The sequence below is a fragment of the Aotus nancymaae genome, unplaced genomic scaffold (genome assembly GCF_030222135.1).
Source record: "Aotus nancymaae isolate 86718 unplaced genomic scaffold, 86718_ANA_hifiasm-v0.15.2.pri h1tg000003l, whole genome shotgun sequence".
Classification (NCBI taxonomy): Eukaryota; Metazoa; Chordata; class Mammalia; order Primates; family Aotidae; genus Aotus; species Aotus nancymaae.
Window position 1 is genome coordinate 9313993 of NW_026988414.1, and position 13013 is coordinate 9327005.

Here is a 13013-nt window from a genome sequence, read left to right on the forward strand (position 1 = left end):
TAGGTCATTAAAAACTTGCTTTATGTATCTAGGTGCTCCTGCATTGGGTGCATATATATTTAGGATAGTTAGCTCTTCTTGTTGCCTTGATCCTTTTACCATTATATAGTGCCTTCTTTGTCTCTTTTGATCTTTGTTGGTTTAAAGTCTATTTTATCAGAGACTAGGATTGCTACCCCTGCTTTTTTTTTTGCTCTCCATTTGCTTGGTAAATCTTCTTCCATCCCTTTATTTTGAGTCTATGTGAGTCTTTGTATGTGAGATGGGTTTCCTGAATACAGCACACTGATGGGTCTTGACATTTTATCCAGTTTGCCAGTCTGTGTCTTTTGATTGGGGCATTTAGGCCATTTACATTCAATGTTAATATTGTTACGTTTGAATTTGATCCTGCCATTTTGTTACTGGCTGGTTGTTTTGCCCATTAGTTGACATGGTTTCTTCATTGCTTCGTTGTTCTTTACCATTTGGTACGTTTTTGCAGTGGCTTGTACTGTTCGTTCCGTTCCCTGTTTAGTACTTCCTTCAGTAGCTCTTGTAAGGCAGGTCTTGTAGTGATCAAATCTCTCAGCAATTGCTTGTCCATAAAGGATTTTATTTCTCCATTACTTATTAAGCTTAGTTTGGCCGGATATGAAATTCTGGGTTGAAATTTCTTTTCTTTAAGGATGTTGAATATTGGCCCCCACTCCCTTCTAACTTGTAGGGTTTCTGCGGAGAGATCTGATGTGAGTCTGATGGGCTTCCCTTTGTGAGTGACTCGACCTTTCTTTCTGGCTGCCCGTAGAATTTTTTCCTTCATTTCAGCCCTGGTGAATCTGACTATGTGCCTTGGGGTTGCTCTTCTTGAGGAATATCTTTGTGGTGTTCTGTGTATTTCCTGGATTTTAATGTTGGCCTGCCTTGTTAGGTTGGGAAAGTTCTCTTGGATAATATCTTGAAGAGTGTTTACCAAGTTGGATTCATTCTCCTCGTCACATTCAGGTACACCAATCAAGTGTAGATTAGGTCTTTTCACATAATCCCATAGTTCTTGGAAGCTTTGTTCATTTTTTTTTCACTCTTTTTTTTCTAATCTTGCCTTCTCATTTTATTTCATTGATTTGATCTTCCATCTCTGATATCCTTTCTTCTGCTTCATTGATTCAGCTGTTGAAACTTGTGTATGCCTCTTGAAGTTCTCGTGCTGTGTTTTTCAGCTCCATCAAGTCGTTTATGTTCTTCTCTAAGCTGGTTATTCTAGTTAGCATTTCGTCTAACCTTTTTTCAAGGTTCTTAGTTTCTCTGCATTGGGTTAGAAAATGGTCTTTTAACTCGGAGAAGTTTGTTATTACTCACCTTCTGAAGCCTACTTCTGTCAATTTGTCAAATTCATTCTCTGCCTTTTTTTGTTCCCTTGACGGTGAGGAGTTGTGATCCCTGGGAGGAGAAGAGGCATTCTGTTCTTTGATGGTTTCATCCTTTTTGCGCTGTTTTTTTCCATCTTCGTGGATTTATCTCCCTTTAATCTTTGAAGTTGGTGATTTCAGGAGTCTCTGAGTGGACTTTTTTTCTATTGGGGTTGGAGCTGTATCTTTTTTGGCCTGCAGAGGGCGTTGCTGGGCTCTCTCAGGTTCAGTAAGGTTGTTGGGTGGGTGGTCCTTCTTTGGAGTTTGTTTGCAGGTGAGATTAGCCCCGCCTTCCCAATGACTCCTCTCCTAGAGTTCGATCTTCCTGGTTGGGGTCAAACTGGCGTATTTGCTGCCAAGATCTCTAGTGAGGGCTTCAGTTTGAGTTCTGTGGAGGTGGGGCCTGCCAGGCCTTATGGTCTGTTTCTCTGCTTTCAACTCTGCCTCCCTCTGTGGGACGATCCATCCCGCTGGTGTTAGTCCTAACTCCCGCCCAGGTCCGTGTGACAACTTGCCGCGCCCACAGGAGCGGCTGTTCAGATTTACATCGACTACCCACAGCACCCCATGGTATGGCAGGGCTCTGGTGGACCGTGGGTTGCAGGAGGGATGAAGTAAGCACAGGATCCAAATTGGAGCACCAAGGGGGTGAAGTCCCCCCTCAACCCTCTGAGCTGGCTGCACGTTTCAGGTGAGGACGTGCCCCCCTCCCCCGTCTTGATTTGCCCCCCTGGGCGGCTCACACCCTGCGGCTCCTTCCCTGGGCTATTTTCAGTGCCCTATCAGTCCCACAGGAATGAACCCAGCACCTCCTTTGGAATGGTGAAGTCCTCTAGTCCTCTGAGTCTCATTTGCTGGGAGGTACATTCCGGTGTTACCTTCTCATGGCCATCTTCCCTCTGTCTTATTTTTCCGTTTATAAAAAGAATAAGAATGTATCCATGGCAAGGTAAGTGGTAAGTCAGGATCTGAACTCTGGTATAGAGGGTAAGAGCTGAGCTTTGGAGACACATTATCTCACTTTGTATCCCACCCTGCACTCACTGGCTGTGTGACTCTGGGGGAGTTCCTTAATCTCTAGGCATATAGGAATGGTCTTGAGCTTGTTAGGATGTTTGGTGAAGGCAAGGGAAGCATGGAATTTTGGGTTTATAACAGGGGTAGAAAACTCGGGCAGAGTGGAGAAAGGCAATGTTAGGTTAAGAGAATGGGCTTTGGAGTTAATGCCTGTGTTCAAATCCCTAGCTGCCACTTACTCGTTGTATGACATTAGGCAATTCACTAGCTAGCTCTGTACCTCAGTTTTCTCATTTATAAAATAGGTGCAATGGTAATCCTGACCTCATTATCTTATTAAATAAGGTTGCAGTTGTAGTTTAGCAATTAGATTGCCTGGTATCAGAACTGGCTGCATGGGTGTACTTCCTGTAGGAGGAAAATGGTTTTGGGATGAAACTGTTCCACCTCAGATCATCAGGCATTAGATTCTCATAAGGAGCAGGCAACCTAGATCCCTCGCATGCACAGCTCACAGTAGGTTTCGAGCTCCTATGAGAATCTAATGTAGCTGCTGATCTGACAGGAGGCAGAGCTCAGAAAGTAATGCTTACTTGTCTGCCGCTCACCTGCTGTGTCACCTGGTTCCCAGCAGACCACAGACTGGTGCCACTCCACGGCCCAGGTGTTGGGGACTGCTGTTAATAGACTCTACCAAGACTTAAAGGTAACACAAGGAAATCGCAATGCAGAAAACGGAAAAACAGACAGCAGTTCTCAGTATCCCTAGATGCCACTGGCAGTGCCCTCTTTGTTAAAGGGAACTCATTCTAATCTTTTCTTATCCTGGCAGGATAATCTTAAGGCACATTTATCTCACCCAGATGTGAGTTTCATTTTCCATAGTCTTCTTTTCTCAAGTTCAATTCTCTAACAACCTATTTCTGGACACATTGAAGGACCGTAAGATTTCCAGATTTAGCAACCCTGAAAAGGATCTAATACCAATAATCTCTTCAGAGATGCCACAATCCAATGACAACAGTCATTTATGCTCTTTAACAAAATGCATGCTATCTCAATCTGAAACACTGTAATTATTTCTTGGCTCAGGAATCACAGAACAATTAAGAAGTATTCTACTTACAATTTGGTGATTTTTTGTTTTTGTTTTTGTTTTTTTTGAGGTGGATTCTTGCTCTGTTGCCAAGGATGGAGTGCAGTGGTGCGATCTCAGCTCACTGCAACCTTCACCTCCCAGGTTCAGGCGATTCTCCTGCCTCAGCCTCCCAAGTAGCTGAGATTACAGGCACCTGCCACCACGCCTGGATAATTTTTATATTTTTAGTAGAGACAAGGTTTCACCATGTTGGACAGGTTGGTCTCAAACTCCTGACCTCAGGTGATCTGCCCACTTTGGCCTCCCAAAGTGCTGGGATTAAAGGTGTGAGCGACTGCACTCAGCCTATAATTTGGTGATGTTAAAAAGTCTCACTTAGAACAGTCTCTCCCAAAAGAAAATTAACAGCAATACCCCTTAAGTCACTGAGTCTCATATTGCAATCTGATGAACACTGCTATCTTCCTCTGAAGGCTATGCATTATGGAAAGGCTGGACCCATCATTTAATTTAAAATTTTAATATAACACAAGTAATACTGTACACACATGCTCACAGTGTAGATAGATAAAGATTGTTTTGTTCTTCGTGTCTTCTTTGGGGTTGCCTATAGCACTTATAAATGTGGATAGGACCAATTAATGCAATTTTGAAAAACTGAACATAAGGACATTTTTTAAAAGCTATCTACTATTCTGGAAAGAAGCTTGGCAGTTTCTTAAAAAAACTTAACATGCAACTACCAAGGTGATTCTTCTGCCTCAGCCTCCCAAGTAGCTGGAAGAAAGAAAATTGTGGGACAATTGTATATTCAACTGAAAGAAAATAAATTTAGATCTCTACCTAATACCATATGTAAAAATAAATTCCAAATGTATTCAGACATCTAAAAGGAAAAAATTATAAAATTATAACAAGAAAATATAGGAGAATTTTTTTTGTAATATTGGGGGTGAAATAACCCTTCCTCAGCAAAATAGAATCCCCAACACTTTAAATTAGAAGATTGACAGATTTGGCTATATAAAAGTGAAAATGTGTGTGACAAATGATGCCATGAAAAAAGTTAAAAGAGAAGCAAAAGGATTAGAAAAAAAACTGGACACATATATATGATGTATCCATAAGGGATTGCTTGTAGGATCCCTGTGGATACCAAGATCCATGATGCTCAAGTTACTTTTATAGAATGACATAGTATTTGTATATAACCTATGCACATCCTCCAGTGTAGTTTAAATCATTGTGGATTACTTATAATACCTAAGGTAATGTAAATATTGTGTAAATAATGGTTATACTATACTGTTTATTTGTATTATTTCTTATTGTTGTAATATTATTTTTTCCAAATATTTTAAATCCATGATCGGTCGAATCTGCACATGTGGAACCCACAGATATGGAGGATCGTATGCACAGCAGACAAGATCACTATTCATATAATACAATAGATTTCAAAAAGTCAATACAGAAATTATTAACACTCCAAGTTGTAATAGAGACAGTAATGTTTACCAAATATTGCTTATGAAAACTTATATTTCCTAATCCCTGCAGTTTGATGTGAATACATAACTACTTCTGTTCAAAGAAATATGAATTTAAGTGATGTGTGTTATTTCTGGGTTAAGGCAAAGGAAAACCACATGCAGTTCTCCAGTCTGTTTTTCCCTGCTAAGGGATCTGTTTGATTTGATATACTGTAGTGGACCTCTATCAATGTGACTTTCTCTGGGTCACTGTCTATAGAGTACACCGATGACTCACACCGGACACATAGTATGAGCATGAAATAAAGTTTTATTGTGTGAAGATATTGAGATTTTAGGATTGATTTGCTACTGCAGCATATAGAGTCTAGTCTGACTAATGCTTCAATAGAAAAATGGGAAAACATATAAACAGATAATTCCCAGTGGAAGAAAGAGAAATGACCAATAAACATATATAATGATATGCAAATTAAGGGAACAATGAAATAGTATTTTTTGATCAGTATATTAGAAAACATGGAAGATGTTGATACTATAGAGTGTTGAATGTGTGAAGAAACAGGTGCTGTCACACACTAGATTGGCATAGAAATGCCTTTTCTGAAGGACAATTTTATAGTATCTAGCAACTTCTACTTTTATGTATGTATATAAAGCATAGTACACAGTTGAACAATATTATGCGCAAGATGTTCACAGCAGATTTGTAACAGAGAAAGAGAAATTATTGATTTGTCTAATAACAAAAGAATGTTTAAATAAATTATTGTAGCTTCATATTATGAAATATTGTTAAAATCCTAGAGGCCAGTTAAAAACAATAGTGTAGATTGTAGATACTTGCGACTTGGAACCATCTCCAAGACATCTTATTAGATGAAAATTCAAGTTGCGAAATAATATATTTATACTGTGTGATTTCAAAGTGTTAATATTTATATTTGAATATATAAAGATATATTTTTATACACAATGGGTTTGTGGGTGGGAATCAAGAGATACTTTAAGGTTTTACTTTATAATTCTGTACAAATTACTTCACAACTAGACTGTATTCATGTGTTATCTGTGGACTTAGGGGAATAAAGGAAAATAGAAACATGTAAGACCAGAACAATTGAATTAAATTATTTTTAACATAGTGCTTTCTTTATGTCCTTTCTCAGTAACAAATACTGATACATAAAATCTAAGAAAAAGCCAAAAAACCCCAAAACTTATGATAGATAAAAATAGACCTAGGATATAAGGGAAGATGGTAATTAATTTGTTTAACCCTAAAATCACAACATTGGTGCTATCAAATTATGTAAGCCGATAGGGATTCTCTAAAGGAATCCCAACCTTGCTGTGCATTGGAATCACCTGAGAGCTTTAAAAATATGGATACCTGGGTTGCATCCTTAGAGATTCTGATTTAATTGGTGTGGGGTATGGCCTGGGCATCAGGATCTTTTTTGAAGCTTCCCAGGTGGCTAAATGGGCAGAGGAGGCTGAAAATCCCTGCCTTAGATAAAGTAGACACCATTATCGGGTTTTAAATTAGGAGATCAAAAGGAATAGGGGAATTGATTTGTATGCCTCAAGAACAATGTTATTCAAAGAACACATGAAAAAATGGCCCTGACTAAAACTGGTTTAAATATACTGTCTCTCTCAAGCTGGTTGTTCAGTAGCTCTCTCCAATGCTGCCCTGGAGGACTGGCCTCAGATGGGAGCAGGCAAAGCCTCTGAGTTATGGCATCTTCTTTCCTGTTTCTAAAATCAAAGTAGAATATGGTCCCTTGAAAGCATCCCAGGGGAAAAGCCAGGAGGCCTCACTCATGATGCTGTGTCAGAAAAGTTTCTGAGCCACCATCATTGCAGAAGGTGCCTCTGAGGGACAGGTCCAATCTCAGCTTTCCTAACAAGGCTCTGGGGAGGACTTGCTATTGAACCTTTAGATCCTTTTCTTTGATGTTAATTAACCACTTGGGTTGGCTACTGATAACCTAATTAAATGGAATGCAGAGATAAAAGTTTGGCTTCTCCTTGGTGAATGGGTGCTTGGGAATTAAGCTTGGAACTTCTTAGCATATCAAGTCAGTCTCGAAGTAACCATGGCCATGGCTGATCCCAACATAGTTCCCTGGTACAGAGAAACCAAGATTACCCAGGCATACCCATCCCACTGTCTAGTCAGAGAAACATGTTCCCTCTTGAGAGCAAAGGTGTTTATCTCCTGGTTAGAATATTGGCTTATCTGGTTTGGAATGCTACTGAAATAGGAGCAAAAAGGGACTCTGGGGGAGGTCATGGCTGTCCTTGGTGACCTCAGCCTCACACAGGTTAAAGTTTGGCCTCAAATATCTGTTTTCTCTCCGTGGTGTTTGGGTAGGCACCTGGGATTGGGAAATAGTCGTGGTAGTTATCTTTCCTTTACCATGATGACTGAGTGAACATTGGTTCACATCTTTAAATTTGTTAAAATTATGTGATTAAAAAGTATGTCCTAGTTCACTAGGTGGTGAAAATTATTAGAGGGTATTATGGCAAGGGAACTCAAGAAACTTTGGATTCCACTCTGAAATCCAAGTACTTCTTCCCATGAGATTGCTAAGAGAAATGCTGCCCAAGGAATAATGACAAACTGAAGCAAAACATTTTATTGTTATGTGGACTTCAGGCCCTGCATCCCAATGTAGAGAATTCTGGAAAGCTTCAATGGGCTACAATGTTTGTAAACTAGTTACATTTATTTTTAAGTTTTATCTTCTTAACTTTTATATCTTTAGAGGATACAAGTGAAGATTTCTTACATGTACACTATTGCATAGTGGTGAAGCCTGGGTTTTAGTGTATCATCTGATTAGTGAACATTGTACCCAATGGGTAATTTTTCAGCCTGCACCCCACGGTGTTCCCCCCGCCTTTTTTTTTTTTTTTTTTTGAGACGGAGTTTTGCTCTTGTTACCCAGGCTGGAGTGCAATGGTGCGATCTCGGCTCACGGCAACCTCTGCCTCCTGGGTTCAGGCAATTCTCCTGCCTCAGCCTCCTGAGTAGCTGGGATTACAGGCACGTGCCACCATGCCCAGCTAATTTTTTGTATTTTTAGTAGAGACGGGGTTTCACCATGTTGACCAGGATGGTCTCGATCTCTTGACCTCGTGATCCACCCGCCTCGGCCTCCCAGAGTGCTGGGATTACAGGCTTGAGCCACCGCACCCGGCCAGTGTTCCGCCTTTTGAAGTTCCCAGTATCTATTGTTTTCATCTTTATATACACATGTACCCACTGTTTAGCTCCCACTTATAAGTGAGAACATGTGATATTTGACTTTCTAAGTAATGTCACTTAGGATAATGGCCTCTAGTTCTATCTGTGTTGCTGCAGAAGACATGATTTCGTTCTTTTATTATGGTTGAGTAGGACTCCATAAGTGTGTGTGTGTGTGTGTGTGTGTGTGTGTGTATGTATACACTATCTATCTGTCTATTTATGTATCTATCTAATATTTTCTTTATCTAGTTTTTCAGTGATGGATATTTAGGTGGGTTTCATATCCTTACTATTGTAAATAGTTTTTCAATAAACATATAGATGCAGGTATTTTTTTTGATTCAGTGGGTCCAGTTTCATTCATCTGCATATGTCTATTCAGTTTTTGCAGCACCATTTATTGAATAGGGTGTCCTTTCCTCAGTGTGTATTTTTGTCAACTTTGCCAAAGGTCAGTTGGTTGAATGTATGTGGCTTTATTTCTGGGTTTTCTATTCTGTTCCATTGATCTTTATGCCTATTTTTATACCAGTACCATGCTGTTTTGGTTACTGTAGCCTTGTAATATAATTTGAAATCAGGTAATGTGATGCCTTCAACTTTGTTCTTTTTATTTAGGATTCCTTTGGTTATTCAGGCTTGTTTTTGCTTCCATATAAATTTTAGGATTTTTCCCCCTAATTCAAAAAATTACTTTGGTAATTTGATAGAGATTGCATTGAGTCTGTAAATTGTTTCGGGAAGTGTAGTCATTTTGACAATATTGATTCTTCCAATCCATGAACATGGAATGTTTTTCCCATTTGTTTATGTCATCTACGATTTCTTTCATCATGTTTTGTAGTTCTACTTATAGAGATCCTTCACTTTCTTGGTTAAATATATTCCTAGATATTTTATTTATTTTTGTAGCTATTGTAAATGGGATTGCCTTCTTTATCTGTTCCTCAGCTAGATCATAATTAGTATATAGAAATGCTAATGATTTCTGTACATTAATTTTATATCTCAAAACTTTATTGAATTCATTAATCAAATCTAAGATGGAATGGAGTCTTTAGGGTTTTCTAGATATTAAATCATATCATCAGCAAAAAGGGAAAATCTGACTACCTCTTTTCCAATATAAAAAGAGGTAGTCGGGGGAAAGGGTTGGAGGGAGGTGAGGGATAAAAGACTACAAACTGGGTTCAGTGTATACTGCTCGGGTGATGGGTGCACCAAAATCTCACAAATCACCACTAAAGAACTTGCTCATGTAACCAAATACCACCAATTCCTCAAAAACCTATGGAAATAAAAAACTTTTAAAAAGTTATGCTATAGAATGAGAGTACACCCAAGTCTTGAGGCCTGTGATGACTGTAAACCTTCACTTGTTCTTTGTACCAGCGCTCCTTACTCCCATGCCCATCATAGACATACTCAATCTTCATCCTTCTTCATTCAGTCCAATGGTAGGCACATAAGTTTTCTCATTAGCAATGCAGGAGTCTTCAGATGATCACAGTTGGCAGGGAAGTTAAAATTAATTTGCAATACATGTAATAAAGGAATTAAATCAAACAATATATCCTTATCTTGATTCTGCCTTACCTTTGGTTAGGGATTAACAAGGGCTAAAACAAAGGGATTTAAAGACTCTTTTAAAAAAGTTTTATTTTATTTTGTGATTGACAAATAATAATTGTATATATTTGTAGAGTACAGTGTGGTATTTTGATACATGTATTCATTGTGGAATCATCAAATCAGGCTAGTTAACATATCTATCACTTCAAATACATGTTGTTTCTTTGTGGTGAGAGCACAATACGTTATCATTAACTGTAGTCAACTGCTGTGTAATAGATCCCAGAACCTTATTCTATCATTTTACACTTGAAGATCATCCGTCTGCTCCTTGTCTAAAATACCATGAGAGATTAATTTGTTTGACTTAGACATTTCCATCTACTAAAATACGAATACTAGGAAAGAAAGAGAAACTCACTAAATTGACGCTTTAAAAAAATATTGTGTGAAATAATTCATCTGACTGCTTTCCTAAGTCATGGAATTTGTTCCCTAACTATATTGAGGGGCTCCTTTATACTAGGCACTCTGACCCAGGAGATTCTTACTAGTAGTTTATATTTATTGGTTTTTTGACTGCCTCCAGTGACCATAGGAAACATTTCTGATTACATGGAATAAACCTTTCTTTATTCTGAACAAAACAACTAGACAGATAGATGAGACAGTGGAGATTTTTAAATTCGGTATTTTATTTAACCATCTACAGATGCCTAGAAATATAGTGAACATGGTGAACCTCGTTTTTACTAAAAATACAAAAATTAACTGGGTGTAGTGGTCAGCACCTGTAATCCCAGCTACTTGGGAGGCTGAGGCGTGAGAATTGCTTGAACCCAGGAGGTGGAGACTGCAGTAAGCTGAGAGTGCCACTGTACTCCAACCTTGGTGACAGAGCAAGATTCTGTCTCAAAAAAAAAAAAAACGTCTATCAGATAATTGGTGGCAGTTGTTGAGAATCTATGACTTCAGACCCCAGGACATTCAGCTCTTGTGATAATTTTAAAAAGTTACCATAAAGCTGGGTGTGGAAGCTTACACCTAAAATCCCAGTACTTTGAGAGGACGAGGCAGGAGGATCACTTGAGGCCAGAAGTCTGATACCAGCCTGGGTAACATAGCAAGACCTTGTCTCTGCAAAAAATTTAAAAAATTACCTAGGGGTGGTGGTACACACCTGTAGTCCTAGCTACTAGAGAGGCTGAGGGAGGAGGATTGCTTGAGCCCAGGAGTTTGAGGTTAAAGTGAGCTATGATAGTGCCACTGCACTCTAACCTGAGTGATGGGGGGTAAGACCCTGTCTCTAAAAAAGGGGGGCCCATAGCCTGTAGTCTGATGGCGAGGTGAAGACTTGCACACACACACATGCACACACACACACCTGCAAAACATTTCTGACAGCTTTAAATAGAATAGAGTGACTATGTGTGCATAATATCATCACACGTATATAAATTTCTACATAGGTATATATGAAAATTCTCTGATAATTGAATGACCAAACTTGGCTGAATTTATAAACACAAAGAAATATGAGAGGCTCCAAATAAATATGCAAAGAGTAAAGAGAATGTGCTTTTCTGGAATTAAGATATATTATGAGATGAGTCTGTGATTTGAGCATCAATACCAAGACATTCAAATTGTTCAATCATAGGATGACAGAGACCACAGGGTAGAAAACCACAAGGTGAAGCTACAGTTGGTGAAGATGAAGGAATGTTTTTCAAGAAAAGAGTTGCATCAGGTGCACACACACACACCCCTTGCAATCAGGGCCCACAGATTTTATTGGTCTTTGTAGAAATCCTACCCATTTGAGACTTAATCTTGTTTATCAGTTTCTGTAAGCCCCGTTTCATGTCTTTGTTTCTTAAGCTGTAGATAAATGGGTTCAACACTGATGTCAACACAGTGTAGTTGATTGTTGCTATTCGGTCCTTGACAGTGTAGCTGGACAAAGGGTGCAAATAGACATAGCTAATACTCCCATAAAACAGAATCACCACGGTGAGATGGGAGCTGCAGGTGGAGAAGGCTTTGTGTTTCCCAGCTGCTGAGGGAATCTTGAGAACAGCAATGAGAATTCTTAGATAAGAGATGATGATACAGACAAATGGAGCCATCACAGAGGCCAGCCCTTCTGTCATGGCCACAATTTCATTGACAAAGGTAGAGGAGCAGGATAGTTTCAGCACAGGGTTGACATCACAAAAAAAGTGATGGATAACATCTGATGCACAGAAGGTGAGCCGATTCACCAGGAGGACATATAGGAGAGAGTGGAGATAGGAGAAAGTGATGGGGAAGGCCAGCAGCAACACACAGCATCTGCGGTTCATAACAATGACATAATGGAAAGGGTTACAAATGGCTACACAGCGATCTATGGCCATAGCTGCCAGGAGATAACTATCTATGTTTCCAAAAACCAGGAAGAAATACATCTGTGCCAGACATCCAGCATAGGAAATGGTCTTTTTCTCTGATAAGAAGTTCACAAGCATCTTGGGGACTATGACTGTTGTGTAGCAAATATCAGCAAAGGACAAGATGCTTAGGAAAAAATACATAGGGTTTTGAAGTAGAGGATCAGAGTAGATAGCCAAGATGATGAGAAGATTTCCAATCAAAGTTACCAGGTATATAACAAGAAACAAGGCAAAGAGTGGCCTCTGGTCCTCAGACCGAGAGGAGAGTCCCGAGAGGGTAAATTCAGAGAGTGTTGTCAGGTTGGATATTCCCATGGACTTGTACTGACCTAAAGATAAACAACACTGTCAATCAATGATACAATTCTCATGTTATCTACCACATGCATCTTTCCTCCTTGTTCTTACACTGAATAATTATTAATAGAGCATTTACTCTGATGTTTATTGTTCTTCCCGAGCATGGAGAAATCAGAACTGAAAGTGTATTTTCGCTTTTTAAAAGATCTTTGTAGTAGATACCTGTCATAATCAGTTCAGGTTGCGATAACAAATTACCACAGACTGGCCAGATTTTGTGGCTCATGCGTGTCATCCCAGCACTTTTGGAAGCTGAGGTGGGTGGATCACTTGAGGTTAGGAGCTAACATCGTGAGAGCTTGTCTCTACTAAAAATACAAAAAATTAGCTGGGCATGGTGGTACATGCCTTAGTTCCAGCTACTAGGTAGGCTGAGGCAGAGGGATT

General features: G+C 39.3%; 1 protein-coding gene across 1 annotated transcript; it reads right to left on the reverse strand.

The window, feature by feature from the left end:
* Positions 1-11606: 11606 nt before the first annotated feature.
* Positions 11607-12599, reverse strand: LOC105721075 (olfactory receptor 1L3). The gene has a single exon (XM_012457891.2). The coding sequence runs from the start codon at positions 12579-12581 to the stop codon at positions 11607-11609; it is 975 nt and encodes a 324-aa protein (XP_012313314.2). The 5' UTR covers positions 12582-12599.
* Positions 12600-13013: the final 414 nt, after the last annotated feature.

Excerpts from the sequence above, each read along its gene's own strand:
- LOC105721075 (XM_012457891.2), bottom strand. The coding sequence starts at position 12,581 with ATGGGAATATCCAACCTGACAACACTCTCTGAATTTACCCTCTCGGGA.